This window comes from Passer domesticus, chromosome 2 (genome assembly GCF_036417665.1).
Source record: "Passer domesticus isolate bPasDom1 chromosome 2, bPasDom1.hap1, whole genome shotgun sequence".
Classification (NCBI taxonomy): domain Eukaryota; kingdom Metazoa; phylum Chordata; class Aves; order Passeriformes; family Passeridae; genus Passer; species Passer domesticus.
Genome location: NC_087475.1, coordinates 6,016,568 through 6,037,696, shown reverse-complemented (window position 1 = coordinate 6,037,696; position 21,129 = coordinate 6,016,568). Strand labels below are relative to the sequence as shown.

Here is a 21,129-nt window from a genome sequence, read left to right as displayed (position 1 = left end):
CCGGCACCACGGCAGGGCCGGGCTGAAGCTCCGCACACCCCGCTATTGTCCCACTGCTACCCCAGTTTTATCCCGGTGTTATTCCAGCGTTATCCCGGGGCCGCTCCGGGCGGGACTGGGGGCGGAGCCTAACCCTCAGACCACGCCCAGACCACGCCCTCACAAGGCGTCTGCCCAATCGGAGCGGGCGTGGGCGCAGCGGGGGCGTGGCCGTAGCGTGTCCCTCCGCGCCTCACGCCGTCCCCGCTCCCGCCGTGGCCGCTGTGGCGATGTGGCGCAGCGCCGGCCTGGCTGGCGACGCGCAGGTATCGCGGCCGCCCGCGGGCCCTCGGGGCTGGCCCTGAGGCCCGGCCCGGCCCGGGGCTCCGTGCGGGCGTGGGTGCCCCGAGGAGCAGAAGGCGCGGGGGTTGTGTGCTGTCCTGGGCCGTACGGGGCGCTGAGGGGGCGATGGCGGGGCCGCAGGGAGAGGGGAGCGTGGAGGGGGCTGTGGAGGCAGAGAGGCACCCTGGGCTGGGGGGAGTGAGTGGGGACAGGGCTGGCAGCGATTCCTCATGGCCAGCTGGGAGCTGTGCCCTGTTCGGCTCTCCCGACCGGCAGGGAAGGGAATTCCCGTCCCTGGGCTCAGCCCAGGCAGGACAGGAGCTCAAATGTGGCACTGGGTGACTTCACCCCTATGGAAAAACTCGCTGAAGTCAAATTTCCTACTTCCAGGCACCTGCTGTTACTGTAAGGGCTGCACAGAAAACTCCTGTTCTCCCCGTCTGTATTTGCCTTTAACATACTCCTGTCATGCAGAGAGATGTGGAGAAGCTGCTTAAATAGAGAAAATAAAGTTTATCTGCTGTAACTGCAGTGCTGCAAAGAGCTGTGCTTACAGAGGGAACTACAAAGGAGAATTTTCTCCTTACTGCATATTTCATATCTCGACACCAGCGATTCACAGTGTGTTTTATTTGAATTTGGCTTCTGCTAGTGAGCAGAGCTATTTTTGTGTACCAGATTTTGCTCTGTAAGTCTGAGCAATGCTGAATTCTCTCTGTCATTCACGGTTGCTGACACACAGATGGCATTCCTCTAAAGACTCCTCTTCCCATGTGTTTGTTCCGTGCTTTCTTGAGACCTAGATGAGTGGAATTTTTCTAGAGTCACGTCATGTGGTGCTGCTTGGCCTTATGAACCTTGCCATAAGCATTGCAGCTTGGAGCTTACAGTTCAAAATAAAGCAAAATCTTTCTTCCCTACCTTCATTACATATCTGAACCCGCAGAGGTGGGACTGACCCGTCCTAAAACTATCTGGATTGGAAAGAAATAGAGCAGGAAGCAAAATTGAAAGGAAATGTTCAGTCTGAGGAAGAAGGGGAGCAGAAAGAATTGTGGGGAATGGTTGGAGAGGATGACTCCCATTTGTTTTGTGTGTCTGGTCTTGAGAGAACTGTGGGGATGGCACATTTTGAACCTGTAGGAGATGAGATTTTGGTTTGTTAGCCTTTTCCCTCTGCTACAAGATGTGATCCATAAAACATCTCATTTTGTCAGCACTGCTCTCAGTGCAGTGCAAAGCAGTACTAAGATAGAATTTTGCTTTTTGAAAGCCTATTAAGTGATTGATATTTTAGTCAAAACATGTTAAAACTTTCCTTTAGTTTTTATGTGTATCAGCCTTTTTAACATCCAGCAGAGTGCACATATAGGTACATCAGAAACTGGACTTTATCGGGGTTTTTTGTACAGAAATCGATCTGTCATTTTAAAATTAACACACATTCTGCTGGGATGTTGAGTGAAATTGTTCTATAACTATAGTTTGGCTGGAAAGGAAGCTAAGTAAACATTTCTGTCATACCTTGGGATTAAATTATTTATGTGAGATTGGATTGCAGATGGCTGCAAGTAATTTTTGCTCTTCACAATAGATAAATTGGTTTGAAAACTGTGCAGTTTCCTCCAAAAGAGTTGTTGTAATTGAGGACTGTGGATCTTGCAAATGTTTGAATTAATTAAGAAGCTGTGTAATCGCATCCTTTATGACAGTCGTGAAACAACAGCTTGGTGTGTGCTGCTCACATTTTAAAACGTGAGTGTTAATTTTTGCAGCATTCCCAGATGCATTGCACACATTTTGGGTGAAGAAACACATGAAGAGAGGTAATGCTATTTACTTAAGGCCACAGAAATTAAGATTACAGTGAAAGGGTCAACCTCAGAGACTTTTGGGTTTGATTGCTGGACAGTTCTCTTAAAAAAGTTACAAATTGGTGAAATGATGCCATAGAGAGGAATATTTTTGTCCAAGAAAAGGAATTGAAGCAGAAAAGCACAACAGGCCTGTAACAGTGTCTTTGCTTGGTTGTTGGTTTGTTTTTGTTTTGCTTTGTTGTTTTATTTCAGAAGGCTGAGACCAAAGAGGAATTCGTAAAAGTTAGAAGGAGGGATTTGGAAAGGCTGACAACTGAAGTTATGCAACTGCGGGATTTCTTACCCAGAATAGTAAATGGAGATATCCTGGGGACATTCCAGAAGCTGGATGCTATTGAATCAAGTGAGTAGCACCATCTTACAAGCTCTTGCAGTTTCTGCCAGAACTGCTTAGAACAAACTGTTGTGCTCCAGAAATAGCTGTAGAGTTTGTGGAGCCATTCCAGATCCAACTGTGTTGTTCAGTGACTGCTTCAGTAAATTAATGTGTTTGTAGTGAAGAAAATTACAAGCTGCCTTAGGAACAATCAGACATGTCAAACGAATCTTTAAAAATATTTTACTGTGGATAAAAACATATGTAGTTCAGGCAGTAAGGGAAGCTGTATGAGGAAGAAAAAATGTTTTCCCTTTGAGAAAAGACAGAAACATTTTGTTTTTCAAAAGGTGACTTTCACAAAAAAAAAAAAAAAACAACAAAATAATGGTAAATAGCAGTGGGTAAAAATTTGAAGGAAGAGTGAGTTAATCTTGTATTTGGCCTTTTTTTTTTAGCTTGTATGCTTTACTAATAAAAAAGGAAAGATTCTGTAATAAAAGTATTTTTATTGCTGTCCTCAAAGTCCATTTTTTCAATGTTGGGTTTCTCTGTGCATTTTTTTTTTTCCAAAAATAACTCCTCTCCCAACATTCCATCAGGGCCAAACAGGAGTCAGCTCCATCCCTGGTCTGTAGCTTACCTGCAGCTGCACAATTTACCTGGATTTGGGTTTGCTTGAAAAGCCATGGAACAAGAGACAGATTACAGAGAGTGTGTCTCTTCTAGAATACCAAGTAAAATATGGAAAATTAATTTGCAACAGGCAGTTAAGGAGAAGCAAGGTAGGGCCTCAAGGCCCATGTCTGACAAAGTAATATATTGGGGCAGAGCTTCCAGCTGCCTCAGTGATCCACTTTTTGGGAAGATTCCTCCATGTCACAAGCAGTGGACAGGATCTGGAAGTGTTCTCTGTGGCAAGACACCAGGGACTGTTTCCAGCTGCATTAAGTGTTCAAGATCCTCAATTAGTTTTTACTTACTTGTCTTGGGATTCCTCTCACTGATCCTTCTTACATTCCTTGTGCCAGGCATCAAGGAGACACTGTCCATCCGGAGCAGGCTCATGGCATCAACATGGGGATTTTAAGACTCCTTCAAATGTTCTGCTGGCTGCCCAGAATTCTCTGGGTCCTCGAGGGCAGGACCTGAAGCTGAGGGAGCTTTTGAATTCTCTGGAGTCTTTCTCCACAGTGGAGATTGCTCTTACAGGTGGTGAGGTCATTTGTATATTTATTTATTCAAGCTCTGGCCACTGTGTGCCCCTACAACTGGACAAGTCAAGTGGAGATTTTTGCTGCTCCAGTCTTCTCCTGCCTCTGCAGCACGAAATAAGGCAGACTGAAAGGAGGCTTTGGAGCACACAAATCACTAAAGGTTGGACATCACAGGGACACAAACAGCCTTCACTCTCAGAATGGTGCTGTTTGCTGCATACAGCTTCTCTGTGTGGCATGTGAAGCTCACAGGAGTCCTGGCAGCTCCTAGAGATATTTTTTCATGTTCTTACAGAAGCCTGATGTGTGATTTGTACATCTCCAGGCTTCCATCAGCTGTTGCAGTTTTCTGGGTACTTGAGCAGCAGTCTCCTTTCCCTCAAGAAGTGCAGATTACAGCCAGAGGCTTTCAACACCTCTGACCCATTCAGTTGTGAGATTGATGGGGTCTGGAACGGCTTTGAGAAACACTGAGTTGAGAAACCTTGAGATGTTTGCACGTTTCCCTGGTGTGTGCAGGTCAATAGGACACCCATTTCCTGTGGCTTCCTGGGGGTGATCTCTGAAGTCTGAGCTGGCAATGCTCACTGCAGCCAACACCTGCTTTTCAGGCTGCTGTCAGGGTCTTCATTAAGATTTTTGTAGTTGCTCATTTCTAAAAGAGGATTCTGTTTTGTTCTTATTACCCTTCTCAGGAAGAGTGCTTGGCTTCAGAAGTTTTAGAAATACAGTTCCAGCAATTCTGTATTATTATGGATATGTTTAGTGGAACTCACTCCACTTGGGAAGTGTTAAAAATAGCATTGACCATTGGTCTAGCATTTGGATCACTAGAGCTGGAGTTCCATCACTTGTTGGCAATCATTCCTATTATACTCAATTTTCCACCTCTCAGAGTTTTGAGATTAGATCTCTGGTCCAGAAAGTCTCCCAGTATGACCTATAACTCTCTGTGGATGAAACCAGTCTACCTCTCATCTGAAATGGGGGCCTTCTCTTCTTTCCTGTGCCCAGTGTCTTCGTCTGCTTTGGAGTCTCTATCTTGGGAGCAAGTGCCACTTCTTCCCAGAGTCTGATTTACCACTGCAGTGGTGAAGTTACATATTTCTTCTTTGTGTGAAGGTGCCATTCAGTTTTTTTTTGTTGCTCACCCAAGCTGGTAATGAAAGCTGCTTCTTTCTCTTCAGAGCAAAGGCACAGCTGGGAGAGCTGACTGGGCAGAGCAGGGAAGTTTCCACAAATGAGGAACAATGAGAAGTCTCTTTTCAGCAGCTTCCACGATTGTCCTTTTTGCCCCTTCTACATAAAACATTGTGATACCTTAGAGAATGTTGGCACATCCTTCTTTTATCTGAAGCCCTTTTAAAAGTCCAGGTTGCATTGTGTTAACAATAAGTAGTCATTATTATTCCCCTTCTGGCTCAGGTTTGGTTCTGGGACCTTTGAAGTTTGCTGGAGAAGGATGTGGCATCTTTGTGTGTCTGCTGGATTCAGGTTGGATCCATCCTCTCAAAGACTGGAAGCGATTCCTCTCTTTCTGGAGAGCTTGTTTTCTTGCAGGAACAGAGATTTTCACTGGATGAATTTACCTGGCAAGGCTCTTGGCCTGCTGTATGTAAGCAGAGCATGTTCTCCTCCTGCTCAAGACATCTTCTTAGGACTCACACCCACATAGTCAGAAGTGCATGAAACTGAATTTTCTTCACTTGACAGAAGGAAGGTTTCTTGCTGCTGACCAGAGTTATCCTCAAAAACTCAGTTTAATCCATTTCTGCCTTCATTCTTTTCCTTGGGACTGCAGATTGAAAAGAAGCAAGTTGCTCAGAGAGTGTGTCCTGGCACAGAGATGTTTGTCAGCAGTGAACCCTTGCCTTGCCTCTTTGCTTTCTGCTAAAATGTGTTGCTGGCTTGGAATCACACAAGGGCTGAGTGGAAATATGTTCTACGTCTTCAGATAAATCAGCCACAAACAGCTCTTCTCCTTTTTTACAGGCTACTCAAAGCAATGTGTGTATACTTAAGATGATAAACTTGTCAATTAGGGCCAAAACAGGAAAGTATTTATTTTAAAATCACGTGGAACTACTAAATAGAATGCCAGAAGCCAGGTCCTTTGTTTAATAAGAACATATTTGGATAATTTTTAATTATGTTGTCTTTTTATGATAGAATTTGATATGATTTTTAGGAATTACATTAAAAATCCTGTCACATATTGGGGAAAGTATTTCAAGTATGTTAAACTGTAGACCAAGCTGTCAGATTCAAGGGTATGGTGTTTGAAGTAGGGTATAATTTATTTTTTTCAAACTAACCAAGGTTGCAGTAGATGCTGTTTGGATTTTACTTTTTGGAACTACTTAAACATGTTTCCTTTTTTCAGTATAAATGCTAAGCCTCCACAACTGTGTTGTTTTAAAGCACAATATGCATCTATTGTTAAAACTGTCCCTCAAAGAGAATTTTTTTAAACAGGCATCATGCTGGTGAAGTGGAATACTTTTAACTTGATTTCTGTTCACTAAAATAAAGTGCCTAAATTAGAATGAATTTCTGATAACATCCGAAATTTCTGATAACATCAGAAATTAATTTTATAAGGGAATAATAAACTTTGCTTGTAACTGACAAAATGTTTAAATAGTTTATAATCATGGAATCACAGAATGTGTTGGGTTGGTAGGGATCTTAGAGATCATCCAGTTCTAACCTCATTGCCATGGGCAGGGACAGTGTTCACTAGCCCAGGTTGCTTACACTACTTTATAAATAATATTTTTAAATATTTGGAATAGTTGCTTTTCGTTCTTGCTATCCTTGTCAGTTGTAAATTGTAGATTGAAACACTCACTTTTGACTACTGTTGGTATTTTTCTTTTCTTTTTAATATAGTCACTGACTTAGGTGAAATTTCACTCACGGAGTTTTCATGGAAACCAACACGAAAACAAAATAGAAAATGGAGTAAATTTTTAAAAATCTTCTCAACCCTCAGTATTTAACAGGCAGATGTGATCCTTTTAAATTGGTTTGCTTTCTCAGAGCTGTTGCCACAGAGCAAATTGTGAGATTCCCGTTTGGCCACGGGGAGGTGATCTCGCACAAGCAAACGGCTGAGGCACCTCAGTAAAGTCACACTTGGTGGATTCTCTTTGCTTTTATCCCGGCCCGATGACCATAACGTGTTTGATCCTTCTTTCTTTTATCTGATTTATCTTGTCACAGGCCTGGAGAAGAAGGAGGAGGAAATAGAGCAGCTGAGGATGGATTGTGAGCACTTTAGAGCCCGTTTGGAAACGGCCCAGGCAGATTGCATGAGAGAGAAGAAGGTAGATGTGCTGCCAGAATATTGATATCTGGGTGTTTGAGTTCTAATAACAAAAGCAGAAATGAGAAAATTTTCATTTTCATATCACAAATGAATCCTTGGTCTCAAATCTGTTTGGGATTTCTATCCAAATAGTCATCCATATCCATATTAATGTGTTGAAGTAAAACACTGGGTAAAAATTTGGGGAGGTTGTGGCATAGCTAGAATTAAAAGATCCTCCACAGAATCAGTTCTTGTGAATTTAACATTGCTGTAACATATTTGCAAAGAGGACAATAGGAGATAGTTCCAGCAGTGCAATGTACAGAATGAAAGCAGCCTCTCTTGGTTTGCTGTGAGCTGTGTACTTTGTTTAGTGTTAATAATCTTTCTCAAAGCACCTATTGATCCAATTGCCATGTACAGCTGAGAATCAAGGAGCAATTTCAGGGCTCCTCTTGCTCTGTCAATATTATATTTAGTGATTATGAGAGGGGAGATTCTTAACAATTAAGGAATAGCAAAGACACTGACTCCTCAGTCTGTGAAGCCATTTGGGTTCAAATGATTCTCTGTGAGAATCAGTGGTGATTATTTGCTGCAGAAGTTCACTTCCTTGGAGCCATCTGCATCAGTTAGCAGTTGGGGTTGTACAGCTGGCATTTGCCAGCCTTGGGATTGCACAAAGACAGATGAACCACAAACCTTACTTCATTTTTGAAAAGGAATAATGAAGAGTTCAGAAATGCACTTTCAGTACATTATCTGTGTAGATGAAACACTCTGGAATGAAGTTTGGTATGATGGAATAGTTGTCAGTCTGGATATTCCTTATTTCAAAATAACTATCTTCTGGGATCAATGTTGCAGTTCAGCAGTAGGTACAGAGTTCATTTTGCTGTGCACTGAGGTCTTCATTGCCCGGATAAAATTCCTGTAAAATTGAGTGCTGATGCTTTAGATATTAATGAAGCAAGTCCCACCCATGCTTCTTGTTAATACTACAAATAAAGGGCAGGTGGTTTGAGTTTATGATTTCTTTAAAATGAGTTTCACTTAAAGCATTGGTAGTTTACTAGGAGCAGTTGTTTTGGTGTTTCTGCTCAAAGCTCTTCTCTTCATGTCTTTGTTGTGCATGTGTGGCAGTTGTGATAGGGTTCTGTTAAGTGCCAGGAAGGTGTATTTCAGTGAATTGTGCTCATGATGTTGTGAAGTCTTTTAGCTTTCAGGATACAACAAGATGGTGTGTGTATATGAGTGATTTTTGTTGCTGTTAATCACTTTTCTGGTGTTTTCTGATGTTTTCCATTTGGTTGATGTTCTGCTTTAGGCATCCTTGTGTGGAGTTTCTGAATTATTTTCTACAAATTTATCTTCTGAAGGAGAAGAAAATTACTCATTGAAACAAACATGGAAAAATGCATTTCTGGTTGAGCAGTGTCCTTTTCTGAGGCCATCATAAATCAACATTTTGCATTCCAAATTCTCTATGCAGAGCTGTGTCACTGATTAGGGAATTGCTGTGCTTTCTGAACCTGAGCAAAACTTGAAGTGCAGATGTTATTCTTGGCTGATGTCTCCTTTGTCTGTCTTTTTGCAGTTCCATACTTGGGCACTGCTGTGTTCTTGAGCCTTGACCTTTTCCTGAAGATGGTGGTGTTGCCTAGCACAGGGATTGTTGATGATGTGAGCCCTTAGGAGTGTTGCTTCCAGCCAGGTTATTTGCTTTTGCAGGCTCCATTTATTTTTCTGGCTCTTGCATGTACTATTATGTTTTCCTTGCCTCACATCTTTGTTCTGATGTTGCTTTTGATCTATTAAAAATGCTGGCTTTTTTTTTTTTCTGCTGGCTTTGCATGCTTTTGGGGGATCTAGATTTGGTATTACTGGGTTTTATGTCTTACTCAGTATTAGCATCCAAATGCAAATAAAATGTATTAAAGATACATTTCCCTAAGACTAGGACAGTGTGGAAAAGAGAGGAAGAATATAGGGATTAGGCAGGAAGATGCCTGAGGACATTTTGTGGATGCACAGGGTGGCAGAAAAGCTGATAGGCCTGGCAGTGAGTCATGTAAAAGATGAAATTTGGCTAATTTGCTTAAAAGTGATCAAAGTATTAAGAAATAAGAGACTTTTCCTGGGAGTTTCTGCCTATGGAATCAGCAGCAAGTGTCAGTCTTTTGCCTGTGTAGGTGAGAGAGACTCCAGAGGGTAAATACACAGAAAAGTCTGCTTGAGAAATTAAACTTGATCTTTACAAATCCTCACCTGCATGTTCCAGCAGCAGCAGTGCAAATCAGGCTGGTAGGTGTGGTCAGGAGGTAGCTGGTGACAGAGCACACACAGCTCTGTACTGTTTGATAACATATTATGTAAATTTTCAGAAGAATTTACATTTCTATTCTTTACAAACCCTCAACATGAAGCGTTGAGGTGAACCCCAAAACCAACAAGACACTTAAAGTCTTGATGACAATACATGATTGAAAGTCTTGTTCTGTTTAGCTACTTTCAAAATTGACATAGAACAGATTCCTTCTCATTTCCCCATACTTCATCCTGACAGCCAAGCACACTGGGCAGGCTGAGCTGAGGAAGGTGTTTTCTGCAGTGAATTTGAAAATACCATGTCTGTAAAATGGGCAGAGTAAGATCCTTCTGTTTTTTGACATTGTGCAATCTGTGATTCTCTCTTTTAATACTTGAGTTAGCATCATTTTTCTGGACTGGTCTTGATCTTTCCCTGCAGCACTAATACCACCCTGCCTGGATTTAGCTGGGAGCCCCCATCCCCCCTGAGACACAGACTGCAGAATCCCTGCCTTGATCCCCCTGTCTGTGCTGGCTCTAAACCAAGAAGTGCAGCAGCTTTGCCACTCCTGTGGCAGCTGGTAGGAAGCCAGTGAGACCTAGAGTCCTGTCCAAATCCATGATAATTCTTCCAGCCAGCTTCCCATGTGATTGGAGAAAATATTGCCAAATGGAGGTTGTGCTCTGGTTCTGTAGGGTTGATCTGTTCTCTCTTTATGCTTTGTGGCAAGAACCACTTAGCATCTCACTTAAATGATCATAGAATTGTTGTGTTACAGAATAGTTTGGGTTGGAAGGGATTTTGGAGTTGTGTTACCTCATTCCAGCCCCACTGCTGTGGGCAGGGACAACTTTCACTAGACCAGGTTGTTCAGAATCTCATGGATGCACAGCGGTGCCTCAGCTTTCTTGCAATGGAAGAAATCTTCTCAATCCTCAGTATTTAACAGCAGAATCTTGGGATGGCACATAACCAAACTTAATCCAAACTTCAAACCTTAGGTGTGTGTTTTGGGACTCTGTCTTGCTTTACCACTAGGACTATGCCAACAGAAAAGAGCTGGAAGAGACAAGAATATTTATCCTAGATATCCAGCAACTGTTCCACGTTGGCTAGAACAGAAGCCTGTTTTGAAAAACAAAACAACCCTCCCCTCCTGTAAGATGTTTCCTGTATCTTTTGGAAGGTGTCAGGGAAGGCTGGCCCCTGATGCTGAAATCCCCTCTCTCCTGAAGAGACGTGGAGCTGTTTGCTCAGGGGGAGATGTCTCCTGCCAGGCTTCTCTGGGTGCCACTCAGTCTCGGTGGGTCACTTGGTTTGACCTTGTGGACAGTTTCTGGTTCCTGTCAGCCTGCACTACTTAGAGGCAGCTCAGGAGAGAAGGAATGTGTCTGCAACTGCTCTGGGTTACCCTCCCTTTTCAGAGATGGCCATGATTGTCTTTCTTGTTCTGTCCCTTAGCCTAGAAACTTGGTGTGGCAGACGTGAAGTGCAACCAAAATTTCCTTACGCTGTTCCAGGAGAAACTGGACCTGCGGCAGCAGCTGAACGAGGCCAAGCAGCAGCTCCTGCAGCAGGCAGAGTATTGCACAGAGATGGGAGCAGCAGTGTGCACCCTGCTCTGGGGGGTGTCCAGCAATGAGGAGGCTGTGAAGTCCATTCTAGGAGGAGTAAGTATGGCAGGTGAATACTGACTCCTGGGAATGACCTCAGGCCTTTAAAACAAGGATCTTTAAAATAGGGGCCTTGCTGTGGAACACACTTTAAGGATGTGTTTCAGAAACTAACTGGACAGCAAAAATGTGTTCTGGTTTGCATGTTCTTTGGGAACCATCCATTCTGGTTTAAAAAGGGTTGGAGCTGTGAAGTGTTAGGAATAAATGCAGTAATTATTTCTTTTTTTAACAAATGAGGGTGATCTGTTTTCCACCACACACACCTGGAAGCAAGGCTATGGTTAGCAGAGTGTAAATATCTTCACAAGCTAACAGAAGGAGAGAATAGTTCCTGGGCACATGCAGGAGTTTCCATGCCTGTGGAGAGCTTGGAGGAGCTATTTCCATGGAGAAAAGACAGATACATTGATTCTCAACTTCTTTAAATCTTTCTGCTGCCTTAGTACATGAATGACTCTTGGAAATTGAGATCCTCACTGCTCGTGGGTCGTATGAAATCACCAATATTAAACATGGGCAAGTAGACTATTAAAAAAAACCAAAACCCAATAACAAACCAGAACAACAACAGTTAATGACAATGGCATTATTGCAGCTATCACAATTTCACTGCCAAGTGCAGCTGATGGAATTAGGAGGGACTAAGGAAAGAAGCCTGATAAAAATATGATTTTCATTCTTGACACAGCCAACATGAGAAGGAATTGCTGTATTTAATCTGAGTGAACTGATGCCACAGTTTCTTTTGGCTTGATTTTTCAGCAGCATGATGAGCAGCTGAGTGGATAGGATTAGTTCATTTTAGTAAGTGGTAAACCAATGTGTTTGTAAGAGTTGTTCTAGTTGGGTGTTCCAAAATACAATTAAAACTTTATATTGGATATTAGAGAGCTGCACAGTGATGCCTTATTAATGATAACTTCTGATTCCAAATCCAAGCAGCACTTACTAGGAAAAACATCTGTAAAACACTGTATAAAGCAGTTAGAATTTAAAGAACAAGGCTGGTTGTTGAAAGCAGTCTTAAGTATTAATATTCAGTTGGATTAGTTAAAAACAAAACTGTTGCCTGAGGATTTGTTTGAAGGTAAAAAACCCAACTGTTTGGGGGTGAGGTTGGTTTGAAATGCAAAATACTTCTCCTAGTCATTTCCAGCAATCATTAAAGCCTGTTGAACTGTTGTATTTCTGGTGAAGATCAGAAGAACATTTGGAGGCATCATTTTCTTGGGATGGTGCACATAACACCGTAAGAAACGTGCCTGGGCTTGGAACAAAACTCCTAGGAAAAGCATAAATGGATTGTGTGGCATTGTGTCAACCACAGATTGCAACTGGCAGTGAGTCAGGTCATTAAAAGATGATGGAGATTTGTCATACAACATATTTGGTTTGGGTTATTTTGGGACAAGTTGTACAGCTTGTAGCTTCTTCCCTCCTCCCCTGAGAAGGTGCTGTGAACTACGCAAATGCATGAGAACATCAAGGGTGCTTTGAAACTGTTGCTGATATTTAAGCACATGGGGAAGGTGGCATCAATTCAGAATCATGTCATGCCTTACAGAACAATGCCCAAGCTTTTTTCAGCCTTTGAAGCAATACAGAAGTAGGTCTTTCTTCCAGTCCTGTAATGCAAATGGACTGAAATGATGTTAGTGACCAATATTGTTTTGTGTCCATAAGGGTTGGGAAAATCAGAGCTTAAGCAGCAGATTTGAAATGTGACACAGGTAGCTCTCAAGGCAGCGGGGGGAGATGCCTGCTGGTTTTGCCCATGTTCTTAGAGAGAATTTGAAGAGACATCCAGAAAAGCACCATGAGAGAGTTTTCAAGGTTTCCTACCTGCATGTACCAAAAAAAAGAAGTACATTAATTTCCATGAGATTGTTTTGGATGTCTTTCAAAAAGCTTCAGCCAGATATGACAGGCTTCTCACATGGAAATACAACCTGGAGGTTTGATTTCAGAACAGCATCAAGGCTTGCTTCAACTTGAGAAATTTTGCATCCTACAAGGTGTTTTGCTACTTCAGTTGTCTGATATGGTGACAAACAACTTTATATTTTGTGGCAGCAATTTTTCATGTTACCTGGAGCTTTCACAGAGGAGTTCCACAGACAGCAGAGGGTTCATTGAACCATCTGAGCTCAAGCACCTCAACGGCTGCTCTCAGAACCATCCTTATCTCAATGTGTGTGGGTGAGACATTCTTCAGTCCCATAAAAATGCCATCAGGTTAATAGCAGTGTTTGCTATTTATAAACCTGATGGGTCTCTGCTGGAGCTCGGCACTAGTTAAGTAGTGGCTGTGTGGAAAGGAGGATCAGGAGAGAGCACCAGTGAAACCTCCAGAGGTTGGCAGATAGAAGATTTATCTTGTTTTCTGTGCAACATACCAACTACTCAGGGTGCTTAGTACCCTCATGTTCCCCTGTGAATATGTATTTTCATAATGACTTGTTGGGCTCTTCATTTTCTCTCACACCCTCTTGCTTCTTGAGCTATAGTCAGTGCTTCTGTTAAAAATGCTATCTTTGACGAGTGGTGTCCCTATAAAAACTACATCCAGCACATGCAGAATTGCACTCACCTTTCTCCTCTTTCTCCATGATGCCTTCATTCCTGTTGTTCTGGGGCCACAGCATCATTTATGAAGATACTGTGTTGACTGAGCCTGCTTTTTGTCCCCCCTTGCTGAAGTCACCCCACAAGAACAGTACATCTTTAATATGGTGAATGTGCAGCAGTGGAGGAATAAATAGATGTTACCACTAGCTTTGCACATACTGTCAAAGCAGTAATTTTGCAAAAGTATGAAGATTTTCAGTCACTTCACAAAATGAATAAAAGTTCAGGCATTTCTTGAACTCTCCCATTGGGTCACTGCTGAGAATGACTAAAAGTTTCATCTGCTTCATGAAACAATTGGAAAAATTATTAAAGACACTGGGAAATCCAGCATTATGGGCTTTCTGCCACATGATTTTGGTTATGAAAGCCTCCATCCTCTGTGTGAGATAGAGTTCCAGCAGTGTTTTACTAGTCAGAATTACCAATAAACAGAAACAGGTCTCTCCATCCTTCTTTGTGGACTCTGCACCTCAGGCCAGGCTCTTTGACCTGAGCTTTGTAGCAGGTGGTGCTCCCTCAGCTGAGATACCTCCAGATGGAGCAGGATTGCAGCTGAGGGGAAAAGACTGTCCCAAATTACAGCTGTGCTCCTTTCATGTGCTCTGCTGTTAATTTGCTATAATAATTTTTTCTCACATGATGTGGTTGACTTAAGTTCAACCTGTGACCCAGGAGAGACCTCCATTTCCTTTTCCAAAGAACTTCTGCATAGCCTGTTACTATTATTGAGCAATTAATGAGTCCTATTAGAATCCATTTGAATCCTGCTTTTTTTTTTTTCTGGGGACTTTATTGTTTTCTTAGGAATTTCATGTTAAGTTTACAATCTTCAGCTGATTTTGACAAAAGCTACTGCAGGAGGCCAGGTGAATGTGAAACACCTGGTGCAATTACTGCAAAACAAGGAGATAACATTCTTACTTCTGATAATAAGCTTTCATTCTGCTGCTTGATTCTATATTATTGTGTGCTTAGGAGGTAGAAATGCAATAGTTCAGTTTTATGAGTAAATGTGGCCTTGAGTGGTTTCCTGTTTTCTTCTAAGGTAATGGTTTCAAACATTAGGGGATCAAACATGTCACTCAGTGAATACATAGTATTTTCTGTTGTTTATTTGAAGTAACTGTATGTTTGAATAATTTGGAATATTGACCACCTTTACTGTAGAATCTAATAATTATAGTTGCTGTAGTCTGTGTAATCTTTCTTCTCCTCCTTGCTTGCAGAGTAAAGCAGTAAAATTTTTCACAATCACTGCCCAGACCATGGAGAGCTTTGTGAAGTCATTAAGTGAAGACATGAAACAGCAGGATTTGGATTCTGAGGAAAATCAGTTTGTATTAGCTTTGGCAGGGATTGTAACAAGTAAGTTAATGTTGTGTCTCAGAATAGCATTCCACACGTACTGGGAATGTGTACTGCCTCATAGGAGCTGCTGTAAATGCAACTTTTCAAAGTTTAGTTGTCACCGTTGATATCTTGAGTGACTTTCTGGTTTTCTAAAGTTCTAGCAAATTTTGTTACTGACTCTTCTGTTACAAGCACTTCTGTGCTGCCTGTGACATTGTTAAGGATTAGATGAGTAAGAGCCACTGAGTTCTGAAATTCCCTATGGCATCCCTCAGCCTGGAGTGAAACAAGGACCATTGTACCAGTTTTGTATGCTCCCATTAGTTTGTACACATTGAGCAGTTTGCTTTGGGAATCACCAGTGGTGTGAACATCTACAGCATTACAAATTACAGATGGTGCAAGTAGATCAGCCCCAGCTTAAGGCATGGACTAAGGATTCTGAAAGTGCTTAAAAATTTTGCTAGTCAGGTACACCACACTTTCACTGTATAAGAGAAGTAGAAAGTTATAAACCTGACTTCCATGCTAAGTATTTTTTTTAGGTCCAGAAAATAAGTAAAAAGCCACATATCTGTTGTAGAATGTCTGTGCTTGGTTTGGGAGGCTGTGAGGCTGAAACATCATCTGATTTTCTGTGAAACTGTAGCTATTAAAATTATACTAAAGACAGGATGCAAGATAGACAAAGCAGTGGATATTGGTATAAATAAGTGATTCTTGAATGAACAGCTTTTCTGAATGTGGGATTTTTAGATGTTGGGATGTCAATAAAGATAAAACAATAAAATTATGATGTGATGCGTTATGCCACTCTACTGAGTAGGGGGCAGATATAAGGGAAAATAATAAAGGAAATCTGCTTTGGAACAGTAGCCTTTGCAAATAATTTTGTCTTTTGGTTTGTGGTTGAATAATGCCACACTTGCAGAGAGGTAGGAAAAAGACTTCTGTTGAGTAGATGTTCATAAGAGTTTTGGTTGTGTGATGTGCCAGGTGTATTGAATTGAGTGGTTGTAAAACTCTGCAACCCTGTTCCCTTAAAGTGGAACCTATAATGATCAGCTTTGTTGCAGTCACCCATTACCTGCGGATGAATAGAGCCTTTTGTTTCACAATTTACTGTGTTGCTGTTGGGACACTGGACATTCTGAATAAATGCTCTGTTTACCAGTGCAGAATTTTGAAGGAGCTTGATCAGTGTTTGTTGTTCATTATTTGCTATATAGGTGAATGTAGACTGAAATTTATATCAATGCCATAGTTCATTCTTCACAGCAGACCAATCTTTTTAGTGGTCCTGATAATTAGCAGAAACTTGTGTTTGAAACATGATTGTTGGTGATGTTTTGGGCTTTCCCACAGATGTGGCTGCGCTGGCGTGTGGCCGTGAGTTCCTGGTCAGTTCCAGTCGGGAGTTACTGGACACGATGATGCATCTCCTGGGAGACATGAAGCCAGGACTCTGTAACAAATTTAAAGTGTATGTTGATTTTTCTTACCCATTTCAAATGCATTATCTTGCAGTGCAGCTCAAGTAATGACAGTAGTTTTCCCACTCTCCCATTATTCCTTTTCTGGAGGGGAAACATAATGTTTGGAAGCTCTTTTCCCAGTAGCATTCCTTGCAGATATACTGGGGTTGACTACAAAGCTTTATCCAGGTTTTGTGTCTCTTGGGAAGTCTCTTAAGCACCATAAAGGTGAGCAGGGGTGCCCTCTTCTAACTTGGGAGGGAGTCATGAGTTTAGTGTGAAATAAAGAAGGTGTGGGGTCAAGTTTTACAACAGAGAAGATGTTGGAAATGTGAGCTCATTTTTATTCCCTCCTAATATGAAGTTTAAAATGTCATACGTCCTTAGTGAAGAAAGTGAGTTATGGAGCTGCTAAGAGCAAAAATTAAATCATTTTAGGCTCTTTAGCAGCCAGACTCACCACACACTTCAGTTTGTAAGAGGCAATGCCTGTAAAGTGACCTTGCAATACAGCTCTAAAGGCAAGGCACTGTTGCACAGTTCAGCTACTACAAAAGTACTTTTCAGCTGATGGAGAGATTAAATAAACAATTGTCTTTGCCTTTTTCTCCAAGACCTTACAAGCTGAGGATATATGGCCTTGGCTGAGCAAATTACTGTGGCTTAACGAGTGGCTGAACTGTGGGCACTGGCCCTGTACACCTGGTTCATTTGTTCATGCAGGTGGTTTGAGCCACTGTGATGGTTTTTTCATAAATACACAAACAATTCATACCCCAGGCAGCTGTCCCAGCTCAGCTGACAAACAGCAGCCCTGTCAGCTACAGTAACTTGACCACGTCCAGGCACACATTTAGGCAGGTTGGATGTGACAGTCATGAAATCAGGCTGGGCCTCACTTTGGAGAGGTTTTATCTTGCCCAGCCCCAGTGTCAGAGAGGGGGATGTCAGGCATTTGCTGACTGCCTGGGCTCCTTCCCACACTCACTGGGAGGAGATGGTGCTGTCAGGTGATTGCCCATGTGAGGGGGAGCAAGGTGCCCTCTGAAGGTGTTTGCCTTTCCCTGTTGGGTGTGAGGAGAAAGCTGAGCAGCCTGTGCTGTAGATAGTGGCTTGGTGATTTGAGATCAGTTATTTACTCTTGTTTCCCAAGCACTGGGCTTGAAGGGCAGTGGTAGGGGCTTTTTGAGAACATCCCAGCTGAAAGAATTGTATGAGAATCTCAGTTTATTAAATAAAAGGTAATTTGTGCCTTCCTGTGTATAAAAAAATCAAACCAAGCAACCAAAACCAAAAAACAACCCTGAAAAGAGGATCCATACTGTTTCAGAATCTGTGAATGGGGGAAAAATAGAAGAGGATTTTGAGAGGAGGAGGCAAGATGCTCCTACACACACACTCTGAATTTCAGGTGGATACGTGTCTATGGGTCCAGATAAACTCTTTTTGATCACTTCATATTGTATTAATGTAATTGGATTTGAGGGCCTTTCTTTTGAGTTTATATCTTGGATTGCTTGTTATTATACTTCAAAATCTGCCTGCTTTGCAGAAGAATTACCCATGGTATTGTAAACTTGGCTGCCAGTACAGCACTGCTGGTAAAATATTCATAGAACAATCCCATGAGGTGGCAAGGAATTCAACAGGGGCCAGCTTGGTAGGCTAACAAATGGAGGGAAGCTTGGAAAAGAGCTTGCTCAAGGTGGTTGATAAGTGAGAAATATTAAGCATATGTTACAAGAGCTTGAATGCAGTGCAGTGATGATATTTCTGATCCCTACAGAACCAACTTTTTTTTTCCCATACTCTGAACTTGCCATTGGATTTTAAAAAAAGCTGTATTCTGTCATTAGAACAAATGCCAGAAAGGACATTTCTTCATGGCCTTGTCAGAGAATGAGGGAACCTGATTTGCTCAAATGTTTTAGTGCAAAATGTTTCCCTGTGTGTGTCTTTCATGTCCATAATTTTAAAAAAGCCCTTTTTTATGAGCTCTGTATGTGTCTTGTCACTGTTGAGTTTGAAAAACCTGTTCCTAACTAACAATATATTTTTTCCTATCCCTTTGGGGAGTTTTACAGTTTCCAAGCCCAGAAAAAAAAGGGTTTTGGGGGGTTGGTTGATTTGTTTTTAAATTGTTCTTTGCATGTAAGGCTTTTTAGCTGCTGGTTAACCTTAATCAGCATTTTCATAAGCAGATGTGTCAGAAGAACTCCCTTTTCTTCTCCCATAGGGAGCATAAGCCAGGACAAAATGAAAGACAACTGTGAGACTAGGAGATGAAGGTTGCCATAAATTCTAGTGCAATTTCAAAGTTAGGTGAAGATGGAATCTGCAGTCATCATAAATAATGTTTCCACATACATTTATATACATATTCATACAGACAGATACATTTTTAAAACTACACCTCAGAGATGAAAATGTCTGTTCATTATTCTGGAAATGCAATGTATTTTTCTTAAAGTATCACTATGGTGTTGCATGGGAGGACATCAACTTATAATCCAATCAGTTGAAGAAAAAATATGGCTTTTAATTTTAAATGCTGTGGTTGTCTTTTGCTTAGTTCTGAGGATTTATGATTATTTTCTAGCTTTTATTTTCAAAAATATTTTTCATTGCTGTGTGACAAATCAAGGGGCCAGTTGTACACACAGCAGTATCAAAGTAAGCTGATAAAGAGAGGAGTTCTCTTTTCTTGTTCTAGCAATCCTGTGTTCTATTTGGATGAATATATAAACAAAAAAATTACAGGGAGAACCTGTTGCTTACTCCAAAACTGCTGTGATATCCACTGTAGTCTGTGAGGATGGAATAAATATACCCCAGGCATCAACCTGAGTGCTGAGACTGAAATCTCAGGGGTGTCCTTGCCTTTCTGAAATAGCAGATGGGAAAGACTTCAGGTTTTCTTCTCACTGGTGTTGGGTTTGTTCAAGCTTTGTAATTGTTACACAGTCAATAAACATTTACATAATTGTTTGTAGCTGTAATTAAAGGGTAAGAACATTTAACTTTGCTTTTGTGGCAGTTGAAAGTAGCCAGTAAAGAGACATATTTAAACATAATAGTACATTTTATATACTAATCCCATGTATTAACAAGACAAGAAGGGGCTTTAGCTGTGCATTTAGTTCTAGATATTAAAGAAAGCATTGATAGATACAGTAGTACAAGATGTTAATTAAATTTGGCTTGTCTGAGATTATGAAATGCATTATTAAGACTCACTCCATATTTTGTAAAAAAACCACCAGAAAGTATTGTTTATCCAGTAATCATTTGTGTCAGGTTTGCTTCAATAAGCACGTTTGCAATTATTATTGCAAAAAATATTTACTAAAATGTGCTGATGCTGGAGGTGAAGGTGGTTATAAAGGGCCTGGAAGTGCTGCTCTGTTGTGCCTAGGTGAGTGTGTTTAATTAAATATGCTCTTACATATTAATATGCCACTGCACTGGCTTGTGGGGTGTTCCAGCACTCCAAAAACCTCAGCACTTCCCTGGATCACCAGCACCAGTCCCTTTTGTCTGCACAAAGCAAACAAGTGAAATAAAAATACAAACACAGCAGCGCCTTTTTACGTCACTTTATTTCTAACTGCAAATGTCAAACAGATTAAGGGTAAAAGACATTCTCAAGAAATGTTAACATTGCCATTATAAGATGATGGTTTATTGATCATTTCCATTCTGGCTGATTATAGGTTGTGCTGTGCTCTTTTGTCAGGGCTTGTTCTGGAAGCCCAGAGCTGCAGGGGCTGGATGAAGAGCAATGTATGGCCTTTACCAGCTGCAATTTGAGATCCAGAGCACCTCTCCCTGCTTGGCAGTGGCCACTGCTGCAGTAGATTTAATAAATCTGCTCTTCCTTCTTTCTCCTCCTTAATAATCAAACTCAGAGCACATAATTGACACCTCTTAAGACTCAGTTTAGCCTGCAGTGGTTCACTGCCTTTTCTGCTTTCTGAAGGTATCCACAGAATGTCCAAAAGTCTGCTGGTGGCACAGGAGCTTAAGCCATGAGACCTTGTTTGAGAATTGGATGTGAGGTGTGAAGCTCCATTTGGAATTATCATTTCCCTTTTGTTTGGACATGGTGGCAGTGCAGTGACACACAGGCATGAGAGAGAGCAGTAGCCAAGCTGGCTCCAGAACAGAGAACATTCCAGCCCCTCCCTGAGACCTTCTTACTCTTTTCCACGTGTTTGGAATATGTGATTTAACAGTAGAAACAAAGGTTTGCACAGCATTGCTTATATATAATTTGAGATTTATTTCTGTTACCAAAATAGAAATTATTAGCACAGGCTTCTGCATTGGTACATGCTTGACACAAATGGCAAAATGTGCTGAAGTGTGCAAAGAAATCAAAGGCCCTCAGATGTCCTTTCTTTCAATTCTAGGCTAATGCTAATGTCACTTTACAATGTGAGTATCAACTTGAAAGGCTTGAAGTACATCAGTGAAAATCCAGGTTTTATTCCCCTGCTTTGGTGGCTGTTGAATGGTAAGTTGCTCTAAGAACCTTGTAAACTGTGAGTTTCAGGATTTTGTAGACTTGTAATAGATTTTGCAAATAACAAACCAGAAACTTTTATCTGTAATCTGATTAATTTTTGACAAAATAAAAGTA

General features: G+C 41.4%; 1 protein-coding gene across 4 annotated transcripts in view; it reads left to right on the top strand.

The window, feature by feature from the left end:
• Nucleotides 1-207: 207 nt before the first annotated feature.
• Nucleotides 208-21,129, top strand: part of HSF2BP (heat shock transcription factor 2 binding protein) — a 37,494-nt gene continuing 16,572 nt past the window's right edge. For 3 of the 4 annotated variants that reach the window (XM_064406926.1, XM_064406911.1, XM_064406919.1), the window contains exons 1-8: nt 240-305; nt 712-726; nt 2,391-2,541; nt 6,957-7,060; nt 10,876-11,025; nt 14,889-15,027; nt 16,378-16,495; nt 20,900-21,003. In XM_064406926.1, the coding sequence (XP_064262996.1) occupies nt 270-305; nt 712-726; nt 2,391-2,541; nt 6,957-7,060; nt 10,876-11,025; nt 14,889-15,027; nt 16,378-16,495; nt 20,900-21,003 (817 nt within the window). In that variant the 5' untranslated portion in view covers nt 240-269. Of the gene's footprint in view, nt 306-711; nt 727-2,390; nt 2,542-6,956; nt 7,061-10,875; nt 11,026-14,888; nt 15,028-16,377; nt 16,496-20,899; nt 21,004-21,129 lie in introns of all 4 variants that reach the window. The other variant, XM_064406915.1, reaches the window with a different exon arrangement.